The following is a 14,633-nucleotide window of genomic DNA, read 5'->3' as shown; positions in this document are numbered from 1 at the left end:
ACCAGCTTCAATTATCGCGGCGATTAACCAGCTTAAGAAGGGAGCTGAGGTAATGATACTCTCAGCTGAGCTGATGCGGGATCGGATAGCCAGCCTCGAGAAAGCTAATACAGCAGTATCAGAGCGTAGAAAACGTAAGAAAAAGCGGATACAGAAGCGTGGAGTCCTTACAAAGGGAGCCGGCGAGGATCTACTCGCTCAGCGCGAGGCTGATCAGCAGATTGCTCATGAAGAGCGTCAAGGAGGGGAGCGATCAGGTGTTAGCCGCCAGGCTCTAGCGCGGTGTAGCAGGTGTAGAGAGACTGGTCATAATTCGCGTACATGCAAAAAAGATACTCTAGATACTACTTAGTCCACTCTATTACTCTCTATATATTATAATATTGCGTTGTTGAGATATACGTTCATAAAGATGCGCAAACTTGGTGGGGTGGCCAACTCGCTTGCCTGGCCAACTCGCTTATCCAGCACGTTACCAAAGTTGCTATAAAATGTATGTGACGTCATAAACCACCCGCAACACTACATGAGCTTACTGAGCTGGTCTACTGCACTCATCTTATCAAAGACTAAAGCCACACCACATGTCAAACATCAACTTCCAGACTCTTCACACCTCCCAACTGTCATAATGACAGAGACATTCCCAGAAATCACATGGCATCCCATACCCCACTCGGACGCAACATGCAAAGTCCACCTCATCCAAGCCGGCGGCCTCTACATCCCCTATGACCTAGTCCTGCTTCCAGACTCGGACAATCCCAATGACCCCTCAGAATCACAAGCATCAAAAGAGGAGCGAAAAACATATTACGCCCCGGACTATGTCTTCCTGATCGAGCATACAGCATCCGGAACAAAGTACATGTTTGACCTCGGCATACGGCCAGACCTCGAAAATCTACCCCCACTCATCCAGGAAACTGTACTTCCCGTATTCAAGTGTGAGCCCAAGTCTCCTGAGTATATTCTCAGAGAACATGGCTCACCCGAGCAGCAGCCAGAGAAGATCAAGGCTGTCGTCTTCTCGCATATGCATTTTGATCATATGGGTGATGGGGCAAAAGGCGGATTCGAAGGCGCAGAGTTGTGGGTGGGACCAACGTGTTGTACTTATGCACGTCCAGGTTATCCCGCTGAGGAGAGGGCACCGACGTTAAGTGACACGCTGCCTGTGGATGGAAGCAGGAAGGTTGTAGAGTGCTATATACCTGATGACTTACTCCAAGATACTGGAGACAAGAGAGCGGGTCAGGTTATGGAAGGGTTGAGGGGAGGAAAGTATGCTGCTGTTGACTTGAAGAAACCAGAGTGGATACGTCTGGGTGCTTTTGAGCGGGCATACGATGTCTTTGGTGATGGAGCAGTGTACATTATCGATGCACCAGGACATTCACCAGGGCACCAGATGATGCTAGTGAGAACGACTTCTGGCTCTGGTGACAAGGAAAGCTCGTTTGTACTCTTGGGCGGCGACTGCTTCCACCACGTCAACATCCTCCAAGATCCAAACCGCACTGCTCGTCCGCCTTACTCAAAAGGCTGTATGCATTTGGACCCCGAGCAGGCAGTCAACACCATGCTGCGCACAAGGGAATTTGCGCGAAAAGACTACGTCTGGGTAATAGGCGCTCACGACGTAACCGTCGGCGAAGGAATACAGCCCGGAGTCAAAGAACTCACAGGCCTCATAGACATCACCAGTTGGCAAGCCTCGGGCTGGAAAACCCCACTCTAGTCCTTCCACAGTTCCAGGCCCTCAAAATGCGGTAATCCTCGCGAAGCTCCCTCCTTCTAAACGAGCAATACCCATAACAAGCCCGAGCCCCACAACCCCCCTTCCCTTGTCAAAAGCCCTCGATATGACATCGAATCGAAGATTCTCTGCCCAAACAATTCAATGCAAATATCCCATGAACTTCTCCCAAGCCTCTTGGCTCCCGAGACACAAAAAGCTTGACCATCGTTCCTTTGCGTCACACCGTCCGCGTTTAGACCCCACTTTAACCGACCCCTTGTCCGCAGTGACAAAGAAGAAGGATCCAGTAAGCTTCGTACTTGGAAACGCTGGTTTGAAGGACGTCGGGGGTGGGGGACCGGGGGGTTCGAGGGTCGGTAGGGGAGTTAGGGAAGGAAGGGAGACAAGGGAGGCCGTATGCAAGGTACCACAGTAGTTTGCCCGGTAATACCCGCCATCTTAGCTCGAAAGTACTAGAGAAGGGAGAGAGAGAAAAAAGAAGTTGCGGCATACGCTGTTTCGAGGGGTGTCTTGGCACTCTGAGCGCCGCATGAACGGGGGGGTCTTGTGGCGTGATTTTCTTTTTGCCCCAGGCGCGCCCGATATAAGGGGACGTAGATGCCTAGGGATCTCTTTTCTTTTGTTGCAGTGGTGGCTTGGGGGCTGTGGCTTGGGGGCTGGGCTGGATTTGGCGCGTATAATGAAAGGGCGGTTTTGATATAGATCTGGTAGGTATAATAGACTATAGCGAGGTTTGGTATCAATAGAGTCTGTTTATTGCCCCCCCCTTTTTTCTTTTACTAGAAGGATCTTTGTAGATGATTGCATTACTCATGTACTATACTGTGCATATGAATGTACGTATGAATCTATATATCATTTTTTTATGTTTTACTAAGATGGTCATTGATGAACATTGATCGCAGCCGAACTCGCAGCTGGGAGTTGAATTAAGTCTGAGAACATAATAAACCGATAACAACAAATGACGATAACAGGAAAAAAAGGCGGGGGTGTGGTAGTGATGCCAGATGAGCGAATTACTATATATACAACGGATAATAAGATAAAGGTTGCAAGAAATTCGCTTCCCAATGGTTTGTAAGTAACGCGTAAAGTAATAAAGAAATCAAAAAAATAATGGGTTATGGTATCTCGAATCCACTTTACTCTTTTCTTCCTCCTCCAACAGACAATTCCCTTCCATCCTATCGTTTCCTTGGATGCGAGTCGCGGTACACGAGACTTAGAAGTTCTCTTTACCCCATACGAAACTGAAGCCAGGCTCGGAGTACATGTTGCATTTGACGTGAAGGGTGGAACCGAGACCCTTGGGACCGCAGAAGAAGACACCGGCCTCGGCGGGGGAATGGATTTTGCGGATGGACTTGAAGATCATGTCCCAGTTTGGACGACCAAAGTTTGTAGGGGCGCGGAGACCGGTGATGGCGTCTTGTTCGGCGTTTGCGTCATTGATCATGATGTTTGTTGCGTCATCTGCTTTGATCTTTGCGGTGAGGTACTATATCGTCATTAGCATCTTGGACAATATATAGGGCGTGGTGAGAGGGGAACAGGAACTTACAGTGTGAATCTCAATGTGGTCATCGACATCTTGAGCCTCGATAGCAAGCAGCAACGATCGGAACCACTCGAACGAACCGAAATCTCTGCAAATCCAGAAGAAGTAGACTTTTCGGAGGCGCGTGCGTGAGCCCTGGGGGTAGTTCATGCGGTACCAGATACTCTTAAGGATGGAGGCGAAGGGTGTGACACCAATACCGGCACCGCAGAGGACGGCGACTTCGAACTTGAACACGTCTTCAGAAGCGGAACCAAAAGGTCCGTCAATGTAGACACGGGGGAGGATCTGGCGCAGAGCAATCTCCTCGCTTGAGATGCCCTTTTCACCCTTCTCACCTGCGGGCTTCTTCTCTGTGCTGCAGCCCAGGGCTTGACCGAATGCTTTGGTGAAGTTACCGACCATACGGATGTGAACGGAGATGTAGTCTTCCTCGGGTGCGCTAGTAAGCGTGAAGGGGTGATATTGCCAGATGGAGATTTCAGGGCAGCACAAGAAGATGTACTGTCCAGCACGGGTTGTGGTGTGCTCCTTCTTGATCTGGACCTCGCAAACATTACTGGGATGCTGAATGACCTTTGAAATGTACGTCTTGTGTCGTCCCCTGACTTCACGCGCGATACGCTCAGCGAGGTACGCAAATCCACCGTACATCCAGTACTCCCAGAAGACACCGATACCGTCGCAGAAAGGCGCAAAGTCGGGCTGAATCATGCAAAAGGCTCCGTGGATGGACCAGAAGATGAAGAAGACAATGAAGAGGTGGTGCATGTACCAGAAGCGTTCAAAGTTTGCGCGACGAGCCTTTTCCGCTGCCGTGAGTGCGATGGCCATCAAACAGATCAACATGACATAACCACTCCAACCGGGACCAGTAGCAAGGTTGGCGAGGATGAAGCCCATGAATCCGAGGTTGTTGACGGCCGAGAACCGGGCAAGATTGTTCCAATGGGCAATGGTGTGGACCCAGGAGAAGAAGACAATGGACCAAGCGACAAGCTTGTGAAAGGTGATGTTCTTGTCAAAGGGGATTACGTCGTTTAGAGGCGTACGACGAGCCATGGAAATTAGGTTCCTGCATACTGGGAACAGAATAAAAGCGACGTCGACGTGGAGCACAAGAGCTGCTGAACGAGCGATGGGGTAGGTCAGGCCAAAGGTTTGTCTCACTGCGATGACATTGTCCTAGGTTGTTACGTGAGCGCGGTGTGCAGAAGTACAGAATGAGGAATGCCTACCTTTAGTCCGTAATTCATCATACCAAAGACGAAGACCATGACGTGGAGAATGGCAAAAGTAAAGACGAAGCTGATTATTAGTCAAGTTCTCCAATCGGCTCGCAGAGTCGCGCTCACAATCTTCGGTAACCCTCGTTGACCATCCAGACGTCAAACTTCTCTTTTCGTGTCAACTCTCGCGCCCTTTCATCTGACATCTCGCCAGACATGAGCATGCGGGTAAGGGGCGGCCATCTTGACCGCTCGCGGCCCGTTAAACTGGTAGTGAAGGACATGACTACTATGTGGAGCGAGAGTGCAGTAACCGTAGAGCGCCTGTCGGTGGATGCCGATGGGCTTCAGACCTGCTGAATGTGGCCGAGTGGAGAATTCGTAAATTCAAAGAGTGTCTAAGTAATCTGGATGCGCAATATCATTAGTCTCGAGAGGTCCAGCAACTTCGACAACGACAACACACGCCTACGTACTAAAAAGTGCCCGCACAAAAAGAAGAGAAGAGCTCGCAGAGAGGCGTTGGATGACGCGGCTAAGGAAGAACCGGCATGAAGTCGGGTGAGTCTAGGGGCGAGTCGGGGAAACAAAAGTCTATAAGCCAGCAGTGTGCAGCGGCGACGAGCAAAAAGAGGGACAAAGCGGCAATGACGGGGATAGGGTAGGTCAGGTCATGTCGACAGAGCCAGCAGCAAGTGGGTAATGGGGTCTCAGTTAGTCAGACGCTGGGAATGGATGGGGATCCCAGGGCCCTTTGGGACCAACAAGGCGAAACGGTAGCAGAAGTCGAACCACTTTGAATGGCCTCTGTTGCGACGCAGCACGGTGCTGCCATAGAGCAGGCGTCGCGAACGGGCAGACTAGCCAATTAGAGGGCGACTATGGACGGATTCGAGTGCAAGAGATGCCAAGCGGGGGGTCTGAAACCCGGGCGGCCATGAATCTTCGTCTTTGGCATGGGAAAGGCTGAAGGGGGACGTTTGAGAGGCGTTTTGGGGCCAAAGCTAAAACACAGAGCGTTAGAGCCCGGCGGCTCGATGTGGCGCCCCTGATCGGCCAAGTGGGCGAGCCTCAACTGCCGACGCATAACCACCAGCCCTTTGACTCCATCAGTTGCTGGCTGCTCCGACGCTTCTGGCCCGAATGTCTTGTCCATGTATGTGTAGTATGTATTATACGAGAACACAAGCTTTTCGTGGGCTATGAGAATGGTCCGACTTGGTTGCAAGTGACAGCCGATGTTAAGAGATGGATGCCTTGGCTGAAGCGTCGTACCACGGCGGGTGCCCCAGGCCACCTACTAACACCATCTTGATCTTACAGCGGGGACTAGTCGTCTCGACTCCAGATCTAGCCTCGGTCCATACTTACACAAAGCCGACGATACATACCCAAGTACATGTGGTTAGCATGGACTGTTCGAGCGGGCGTATACGATTACATACACCCACGTCGCAACGGCCCACACCCAGCACAGCGGCATCACCACCACTACCAAACCCGACTTTTGCACGACGGTCCGCTATGTTTTGCATGTTTCACCGGCCGTACTACGGCGCTACCTTCCCTTCACAACTACAAGCAACTATATCCGACCAACAGCATATCCTCTTCTCCACCCAAACATTTCCAGTCTTGGAACACCCCCAAACACCACTCCTACCACTACCACTCTAGCACCAGTAGAGCATTGAAAGAACAACGAAGCCGCGCCCTCCCCAAAACAATGACAGGTCTCCATCCCACAGCATGAAGAAACCGCCCGCTTGCGGAAATAGTTGGTCCCGAAACTCCACTTTTTGCGCCCTCCGCCACAGCGCCCTGCCACAGTCTCTGCAACATCCTCTCTACCGCCCACCCTATTCGCTGATGCTCACCGTCTTCTCAGCCATCTCCGACTCGATGTGGCCCAGGGAGGGGCGCAAAACGGCATTGACGGCACGCTCGTTGCACCAGCCTCAATTTGTGCGGCGCTAGAAACTGCGCGTATGCTCCTTCGAGTTGTGTGGCTTTGGCAGACCTGCGTGCAAGCGAACGGGTTGGCGAAACGTGGCCGTGCGCTGATGGGACGATCGTGTTTACCTGTTCTGTCGCCGGTGTTGGCACTATGGGCTCCTGTAAGGAGGATGACTGCGTGGAAGATTGAGGCGTAGGTATTGTGCTGTGTTCACCACGTACAGACTTGTTGAATACCGCGCCAGCGTTACTAACACAAAATGCTGTCTCGAACCCCTGTTCTTCTCCCCGCGGCTACAAGTCTTCGTGGGTGCATCTATGTGCTTGAGATTGGGCTTGGACAAATCGTTGATACGCCACCGTTTGTCCACCAAGCCAAATCTTATATGCAAACTTCTCTCGTGACTCGCTTCCAGCCCCCAATATGTATACAAGTGTAACCTGTCAGGAATGTCAGCAGTTAAATATGGTTTGACTGGATATAAACGGGCAATTGGCCTCTGCTTTGCTCCCATCGCTGCGCCAACTCTAACGCCAAGTCTGCGCCGATGCCCTCACGAAGCGCCGGTGATGATGGCGATTTTGGACCGTTGAGGGAGGGTAGTGAAGTGGTCATGTAGAGGTCATACTGAAAGGTACTGTGACATGTTTGGAGGTAAGCATGGCCGCTGATGTAATTCGTCTTCACATAGTTATTTGAAATTGGTAATAACACATGCTCGATGAGATGAAAAAAAATATGTATTATATTGAAAGTATCACAAGACGTTTTGCGAATAAGGTACAAAGTAGTCTTGAAGCCTGCTTGACTGTCTGCATCCAAGTCGGGTTGACACGCACGCAGTTTTTACATGCCAGTCGGAAGATAATTTGTCGCGCGGGAGAAAAGTGGTCGGAGATGATGGAGGATATGTCTGCTGAAAAAGAAAAGACTCGACGGAGAGATATGCGCATGTCGACACTCCAGGGGGGTATTTGAAAATGAAAATCGCTGTAGTAGCCGTAGGACACTGCAGCCACGAGGATGACAAATGTACGTGTGGGGAGGGTCGATCAGAGCGATGCTTGGGATGCTTGGACCGGACCCTTATTCTTTTTTTTCCTGATTGCTTTGCCCGCTCTACCGCTTGATAAAGCCGAGCATCTTTCCCTTCTTCGCTTCCTTCTTCTTCGGGTACATTTTGGATGTCACAAAGTGGACATACCAGATCACCGCGCCGAGAACCGAGAGGCCGAAGATGACAAGGAATAGTGTAATGACTGGTCGGCCGTCTGCTTCTACTGAGCGTAGCGCAGCGGGTGTGAGGATTGGTGCGAGCCACGAGAAACTCATTCTGAAAGGAGTATTTGTCGGGGACTTTTTGTTGGTGTCGGACAGATTTGGCTTAGGCTGACGTTGGAGTTTGCGGGGACAATGGCAAGGTTTGTGATTACAATCGGGGAAGATGGACAGCCGGCTGCCAGTAAAGGGAATGAAATAAAAAGATATCGCCGGCGATGTGGTGAAGAATCAAAAGTAAGTGAACGTGATGTTTGTTGGGCAGCTGCGAGATAGTATCGCGAGAGTGCGACAGCTAGCGTTCATGTATCTCCACTGACAGGCACACGGCAACGGCGCGTCGGCCAAACCCACGTCGTTTCGCCCATGAGCTGACCTCTTGGAAATCTTGGCCGCTCGCATGATGTTTACCTCAGAAGCCATACGCCTTGCGTATGGCGACATGTCCAACGTGAGGCGATTGTGCGATATGGTGGATGTTTCAAATTCAAGGCGGGCCAAGAGACCATGGTGAGACGCTCTCGTTGCAGAAGTTTGCAATGCTCAGCCCAAGCATAATTACTGCGAGCCGGCCCACAACAGGGCTTCTGCATCGAAGGCCCACGCCTGTGGATCCCATCAAGTCCGAGTTTCCCGCACCACGTCGGTTACTACCGATAGTATGCTCTAAACCCGACCTGCTTTAACCGCCAGCTTCGACCCGAACGTCTCCGGGGCACGAATGACAGCTCGCCTTAGGCGTACAGTCTGCCTAGGGCAAAGGTCGCCGGCGCTGCTTACAATTGGTAAGATAAATGTGAAACCAAACTCCGAGTCCGGTATTACGGTGGTAGGTTGCCTCGGAGAATTGTGGATAGACGATGTGGGCTACATCACAACTATTTTGGTCTATGCAAAGTCCGGTTGAGGACAATCAAGTCCAGGGAAATTGAGCGAAGTCCAGTAGAAACCAGCCGAATAATATGGTTTAATAGTATGGCGTTACCGAAGATACAGGTGATGCGAGCAGCTTTTGCTGCTTCTAGCATGGTATGGGCTTAGTAAAGGCTCTCACGTAAGCGCCGGCTCGGCTTGGCTGTGATTGGCCGGCCGAGAGAAAAGGTTCTCCTCACCAACAGTCTGCTCAAAAAGAACGCGTGGTTATATCAACTCTATCTCCATCTCAACTGCGTTGACATACCTGTATAAGACAAACAACTTGATCTGTGTAATTGTTTTCGGATTTGCTGACTTGTAGATACCTCGACAAAAGGACCCATTCTCCTACCTGACCGCGTTGGCGCATTCCCACAGTTACTCCGCCGCCACCAGTAACATACGCCCACAGCAGCAGGACTTGCTTGTTTCAGCACATAAATTCAACATGGCTCCCGCGAAGATTGGAAGCCCCAAATCGCCAGTCGACAGACCTTCCTCGCGTGGCTCACCCGACCGGGCAAAGAAGCGCGCAAGTATGTCGACAGCTTGCTTCCCGATTGCTCTTACCCCTCTTCCTCATGCTGCTCCTGCTACTTCTTGACCAAGGACAAGGCTAATATTGCCGTACTACCCGCAGGAACACAGTCGATGCCTCCTCCAGAGCTGCCGAGACTGGTGGCAGAGCAACATGCTCCTATCCCCACCAACGACAAGGACACACAACGGCTGATTGTCGTGCTCTGCAGCGCCACACTCGAGACGTACAAGGCGTCACATGGAAATGGCCGAGGACCCGGTGCGCGCGAGGATAAATACAACCTGCTCAACAGTGACGACCACATTGGCGTAATGCGGAAAATGGGGCGCGACATCAGCGAGGCTCGACCAGACATTACACACCAAGTGCGTACAAGAGGAGGCTAATGGTGTTAATCAGCTAACGTGGCGACGCAGTGTCTCCTCACCCTACTTGACTCGCCAATCAACAAGGCGGGCAGGCTTCAGATCTACATCCACACGTCCAAGAACGTACTCATCCGGGTCAGCCCTACCGTGCGCATTCCGCGTACGTTTAAGCGATTTGCTGGTCTCATGGTGCAGCTGCTTCACAGACATCAGATCCGGTCAACCACATCGCAAGAGAAGCTCATTGAGGTGATCAAGAACCCCATCACAGACCACTTACCACCAAACTGCCGAAAGGTAACGCTCAGCTTTGACTCGGAGGTTGTGCGAGTGAGCGACTACATTGGAAGCCTCAACAAGGGCGAGAGCATTGCCGTGTTTGTTGGTGCCATGGCCAAGGGCAACGACGACTTTGCCGACGACATCAAGGACGACAGCATCGCGATTAGTCAGTTCAACCTCAGTGCCAGCGTTGCGTGCAGTAAGTTCTGCCATGCGGCCGAGGACGTGTGGAATATCTTCTAGATGAGTGGCCAGCCGAAGGGAGGGACCTATCCATGGCCAACACGCCAACATGCCCATATGCAGCAACAAGAAAAAGGTCGACGAGTCGGATTGGAGACCGGACTACCGCAGGACTAGGAAATTGATACGGGGCAGAGGCAGTTTGGGGCTTAGATTACAACATCGACAGCCGGAACGCTTACTGCATGTGATTTTGGGCGGGTGCCTGAGGTTCTTTTACAACAAAACAACTACTCTGGCTCAACGCACAAACATCGGTCTTCTTTGGAAGACAGCAGGGCAGCTCAACCTGCCCCGCACCTCGTGTTTTTCTTTGGTTTTTCTTTTCACTTTTTTTGTTTGTTTGTGTCTAGTGTGGCGCAGTCGACCGAGTGGTGTGTTGGCAGTGGGCTTATGTGTGGCTGGATATTGGGCTCTACTTGTGTGGGTGTAGGTAATGGCGGCTCCTTTTGTCAGGACGTGTACGTGTGTAGCATAGATAGATGGCGATGGACATGGCGAGCACGATGATCAGGAGTGTCAGCAATGTAACTGCTGGCGAATGAAAAGAAAAGTTAACGCCTTCACGTCATGTTCGCACTGAGAGCCGTTGACCCCTCTGTGACATGTACGAGGGGCTAAGCCTGATTGGGGACTAGGGCGGGCGGCATGGGTGGCTCGTCGGCGCGCATGCGGCGGGAGAGTGACGGGCTGGGTGAGGAGAGGCCGGGAGCCGCATGCCATCGCCGATCTCCCACGATGCTCAGCGAACATGGCCAAAAGCAACTACAAGGCAGCTTGACGCGACCTCTGCCAGCGACCGCCACCATCAGGGCGCGGTGAGGGCGACCCCGTGACCGCCTCACCAGGGTTGCCGTTCTGGGCCTTGGTTGTACACCACACAGCAAAGCCCGCCCCGTTTCGTCGCCGACGACGTCAGACCATAGCAAATAGCGCCCAGTGCGGCGAGCGATGGTGTGTCCAGACCGCAGACGGCAAATAGTCGACCGCACGCGACAAGCGACTAGAGAGGCACAGAGGCATTTGCAGCGCAGCGTCATGGCCGTAGTGAAGCGTGCGCTCAGCTTAAACCACTCGCGGTTGCGGGCCGGCGGTCAGTAGCCAATACCCGCCACTGCTGCATCGCTTACCTTTACAAATTTGTTAGCCTGCAGACGCAGGACATGTGGCAGCATCTCGACTTGTTGACAGCGGCCTCCCTGATTCCCGCCTGCAGCTGTGGGTGCCCTGGACACTACCACTCACTGCCTTTTCCGCAAGGCCAGCCAACCGGACCCGGACGCTGTGCTATACTCCCTCCACCACGCATCCACACACGGCTCCTGCACCGCGTCACTTGTGATATAAACCTCCACGCCGTACCACGACCCGGTACAGATGCTCGACTTGCCTTGCCATCACCCAAAAACATTGACATTGAACAACCAAATTCTGAACCCCCCCACCTTCTCCCTCACCCTCTACCTCACTACTCTACATCCCCACTGTGTACATACATACTCTCATCCACACGGCCACCCCCAGCAATGCCCGTCGCCCACATAGGCCTCACAGTCACCCATCTTCCAACCTCGACATCCTTCTTTCTCTCGGCGCTCCAGCCCCTGGGCTACCGCTACATTGGAGAGTCTGGCCACCAGATCGGACTAGGTATTCACAATGCCGACTTCTTCCTCTGCCAAGAGACGCCTGGGTACGAACCACAATTCATCAGCCCATGTCTATCAAGTACACCGCAACTAACTCCTTAGTAGCGTAAAGGCTGGTGCCGCACACATTGCCTTCACCGCTCCCAGCACAACCGCGGTCCGCAACTTCTACACCGCAGCATTGAAAGCTGGCGGTCGCCCCAACGGAAGCCCAGCCACTCGATGCACGGAAACAGGCCACTTCAACGCTGCAGTACTTGACTTTGACGGAAATAGCATCGAGGCTGTCTACCGCAACGGGCCCGACATCGCAGAAGACGGCACTGTTTACCAGCACAGCAGAATCATCACGTGGTCACGAACAGTCACCACAACCACCACCACTTCCACTTCCACTTCCTACCGCGAAAGCTCTTCTACCAGCAACACCTACACGTCTGCCTCGAGGACCGCACATACGACTGCCGCACCACAACAGGCCGAGCCAGCTGTTGCAAAACCACCCACTGTAGTCCGAAGTTTCTCTGCAGACGACGTCATGTCTTCCCCCCCTCAGCAGCAGGCCACCAAATCCGAGTCCGGTGAAGGTGCCGGCAAGCAACTCTTTGGCGCACTTCTTGGAGCCGCTGCAGGAGCTGCTGTTGCCTATGCATTCGCCCGGAGTGAGCGTGACAGCGCAAAGAAAGAGGCCGAGTTCAACGCTTTCCTCGATGCCAAAAGCGCGGTCAAGACTGCGGCAACTGTTTTCGCTCAGACCCCGGCGCAGCCTGAACCACCCCAGCAAACCCCACAACCCGAACCGCCAGCTCAGCCAGCGCAGCCCGCACAGCCCGCACCTGAGACGACCGCTCCGCCAAAACCTGCTCCATCAGTACACCGCAACAACGATGACAACGACGACGCGCGGTCGACCTATTCACGCGCCTCTCAGATTCCAAGGTCATCGGTCCCTCGCCAAATCGAGGCTGCCCCGGCCGACTACTACTCGCCTTCCCAGTTCGGTGCCCCAAGTGCCCTTGCCCAGGCTCGCGCCCTCGAGTATGCAAAGCCGCTCGAGATTGAGTATGCGCCGGCCTACTCTCGTGCACCCTCAGCCGCTCCCTCAAGGCTTAGGGCATCTGACCGTGCCAGTACTAGCCCCGACTTGTTGATGCTTGAGCAGGCAAGGGAGCAAGCAAGGAGCACAGTGTCGGCAGCCAGGCCAGAGCCAACATCTTCGTCTCTGAAGCCACCACGGCCACACAAGTCTCACAGTGTCGTCTCCAAGGCGTACAGCGCAGCTCCAAGTGCTGCGGCCAGCTCCTTCATCTCGTCTTTTGTCGCCGACGATGAGGATATGCAGAGCGCTGCGGGTAGCGTTCGTTCGCATCACACAAGCAGATCAAAAGCAAAGTCATCGCATAGCAAGCACACTAGCAGTCGCAGGGAGCGTGATACTTCTCCACCACCAGTTGAATCCAAGGTCCCTCCCAAGGTTCCGTCCAAGGCTGCCTCAATTGTCAGCAATCTCTTCAAACGTGACAAGGCCAAGACCCAAGAGGTGGTAGAAGAAGAAGAAGATGAGGACTTTATCGATGATTTCGACTTTGACGACATGACTGAAGATGATCTCGACACTGTGGTGCCCAGTGACAGCATCTCGCAGATTGGCGATGGTCCACGCCGCAGACACCGATCCCACCGTCACAAGAGCAAGGAGAATGACGATGCCGAAACCTCTGTCAGCCGCCGCAGCAGGAAGCACGCCGATAACGCCGAGTCTTCGACCACCCACCGCAGCAAAAAGCATACTGATGACGACGAATCCACGATCAGCAAATCGTCCAGGCGCTCTCATCGCTCTCGTTCCCATAGGACCCCTGATTCGGCTGAAGATGATGAATCTCTGCGTCCCCACCGTTCCTCCCGGTCTTCCAAGTCCAAAGCTGCTCACGCATCCGAACCTAGCGAAGTCTCTACTGTACGCCCCGTCAAAACATCATCCTCATCTTCATCTGGCAAGTCTCGCAAGGATAGCCTGACCCAAGGACAGTACGATCACTTGTTCGACGAGGTCCAGTACGGAACCGGCAGCGTGCGTGCATCCAGACATCCTCCTTCCCCCAGCATGGTCAGTGCTGCGCGCAAGAACCCGATGCGCAGTATGATTAGCTTTAATCATGCGCAAAAGGTGAGGAACTTTGAGGGAAGCCAGGCTGGCATGTCGCGTGATATGGACGACTAGGTCATGTGAGTGGAGAGACACAAGTGTGTGAGAAGTGGTACACTCCGTTTCTTTTGCCTCTTTAGACAATACTGCATCATTGCATCGTACCTTGTTTACAATGCTTGTTGTTGTTTTTTTCTTTTCTGGTCAGATTGCTGCTACTTACTGTACTGTTGCTTTTTTGTTTAGAGGCAACCTCTTTTTTTTTCTGTATCCGCACACTTTACTATTACATAAACTTAGCGTCTTTGTTTGGCATTGTCATGCACAGCGGCATTGGGCACGGCGCTTTTTCTTTTCGTTCTTTTTCTATTTACACTTCCCACGTTCCTTTTTTTTTGCTTGGGTTCACTCAACTCCTTGCATGTTTATAGATTTTTGTGTGTGCGTGTTGGTGTATGAACATATATGATTAGATACGAAAACTATGAAAATGAGAAGAATGAAAGAAATGGGTATATGAGGGGATAGGGATGGGATAGGAATAGGGAATAGAAATATCATACTGTTACTTGGGTATCAACTCTGTGCTTGAAATCTTGTGTTTGGTGTTATCCATTCTATGCAGTATGTGGTACATAAAATCGGATAAAAATGGTAGTTATACAAAAAAAACGCTATATAACCTTCCATCTCCCCCCC

At 52.4% G+C, this 14,633-nt stretch overlaps 6 protein-coding genes across 6 annotated transcripts; 4 read left to right on the top strand and 2 right to left on the bottom strand.

Annotated features, from left to right (window-relative positions):
- Window position 1: 1 nt before the first annotated feature.
- Window positions 2–352, top strand: COCSADRAFT_80233 (uncharacterized protein; the record flags this gene model as incomplete). The annotated part of the gene is made up of 1 exon (XM_007698155.1): window positions 2–352. A coding segment is annotated over one exon (351 nt), but the record flags the coding sequence as incomplete, so codon positions are not given.
- A 279-nt stretch (window positions 353–631) lies between these two features.
- COCSADRAFT_81050 (uncharacterized protein) lies at window positions 632–1,741 on the top strand (the record flags this gene model as incomplete). Its single annotated transcript, XM_007698154.1, has 1 exon — window positions 632–1,741. One exon carries the CDS (start codon window positions 632–634, stop codon window positions 1,739–1,741), a length of 1,110 nt encoding a protein of 369 aa, XP_007696344.1.
- An 898-nt stretch (window positions 1,742–2,639) lies between these two features.
- COCSADRAFT_109835 (uncharacterized protein) lies at window positions 2,640–5,291 on the bottom strand. Its single transcript, XM_007698153.1, has 5 exons — window positions 5,029–5,291; window positions 4,679–4,959; window positions 4,562–4,631; window positions 3,327–4,508; window positions 2,640–3,263 (listed from the first exon to the last, which is right to left on the bottom strand). Exons 2-5 carry the CDS (start codon window positions 4,834–4,836, stop codon window positions 2,988–2,990), a joined length of 1,686 nt encoding a protein of 561 aa, XP_007696343.1. The 5' UTR covers window positions 4,837–4,959; window positions 5,029–5,291; the 3' UTR covers window positions 2,640–2,987.
- A 1,960-nt stretch (window positions 5,292–7,251) lies between these two features.
- Window positions 7,252–8,316, bottom strand: COCSADRAFT_33697 (uncharacterized protein). The gene has a single exon (XM_007697414.1). It carries the CDS (start codon window positions 7,839–7,841, stop codon window positions 7,629–7,631), a length of 213 nt encoding a protein of 70 aa, XP_007695604.1. The 5' UTR covers window positions 7,842–8,316; the 3' UTR covers window positions 7,252–7,628.
- Window positions 8,317–9,150: 834 nt separating this feature from the next.
- On the top strand, window positions 9,151–10,136 carry COCSADRAFT_80486 (uncharacterized protein; the record flags this gene model as incomplete). The annotated part of the gene is made up of 3 exons (XM_007698152.1): window positions 9,151–9,238; window positions 9,343–9,608; window positions 9,660–10,136. 3 exons carry the CDS (start codon window positions 9,151–9,153, stop codon window positions 10,134–10,136), a joined length of 831 nt encoding a protein of 276 aa, XP_007696342.1.
- A 1,526-nt stretch (window positions 10,137–11,662) lies between these two features.
- COCSADRAFT_157233 (uncharacterized protein) lies at window positions 11,663–14,009 on the top strand (the record flags this gene model as incomplete). Its single annotated transcript, XM_007698151.1, has 2 exons — window positions 11,663–11,829; window positions 11,891–14,009. 2 exons carry the CDS (start codon window positions 11,663–11,665, stop codon window positions 14,007–14,009), a joined length of 2,286 nt encoding a protein of 761 aa, XP_007696341.1.
- Window positions 14,010–14,633: the final 624 nt, after the last annotated feature.

This window comes from Bipolaris sorokiniana (genome assembly GCF_000338995.1).
Source record: "Bipolaris sorokiniana ND90Pr unplaced genomic scaffold COCSAscaffold_2, whole genome shotgun sequence".
Taxonomy (NCBI): Eukaryota; Fungi; Ascomycota; class Dothideomycetes; order Pleosporales; family Pleosporaceae; genus Bipolaris; species Bipolaris sorokiniana.
The sequence above is the reverse complement of the archived record's forward strand: the minus strand, read 5'-3'. Positions and strand labels throughout refer to the sequence as shown.

Excerpts from the sequence above, each read along its gene's own strand:
- COCSADRAFT_109835 (XM_007698153.1), bottom strand. The coding sequence starts at position 4,836 with ATGTCCTTCACTACCAGTTTAACGGGCCGCGAGCGGTCAAGATGGCCG. Across the intron at positions 4,509-4,561 it reads TGATGAATTACGGACTAAAG|GACAATGTCATCGCAGTGAG; the intron begins GTAGGCATTCCT and ends GTAACAACCTAG. Across the intron at positions 3,264-3,326 it reads ACCACATTGAGATTCACACT|TACCTCACCGCAAAGATCAA; the intron begins GTAAGTTCCTGT and ends ATGACGATATAG.
- COCSADRAFT_33697 (XM_007697414.1), bottom strand. The coding sequence starts at position 7,841 with ATGAGTTTCTCGTGGCTCGCACCAATCCTCACACCCGCTGCGCTACGC.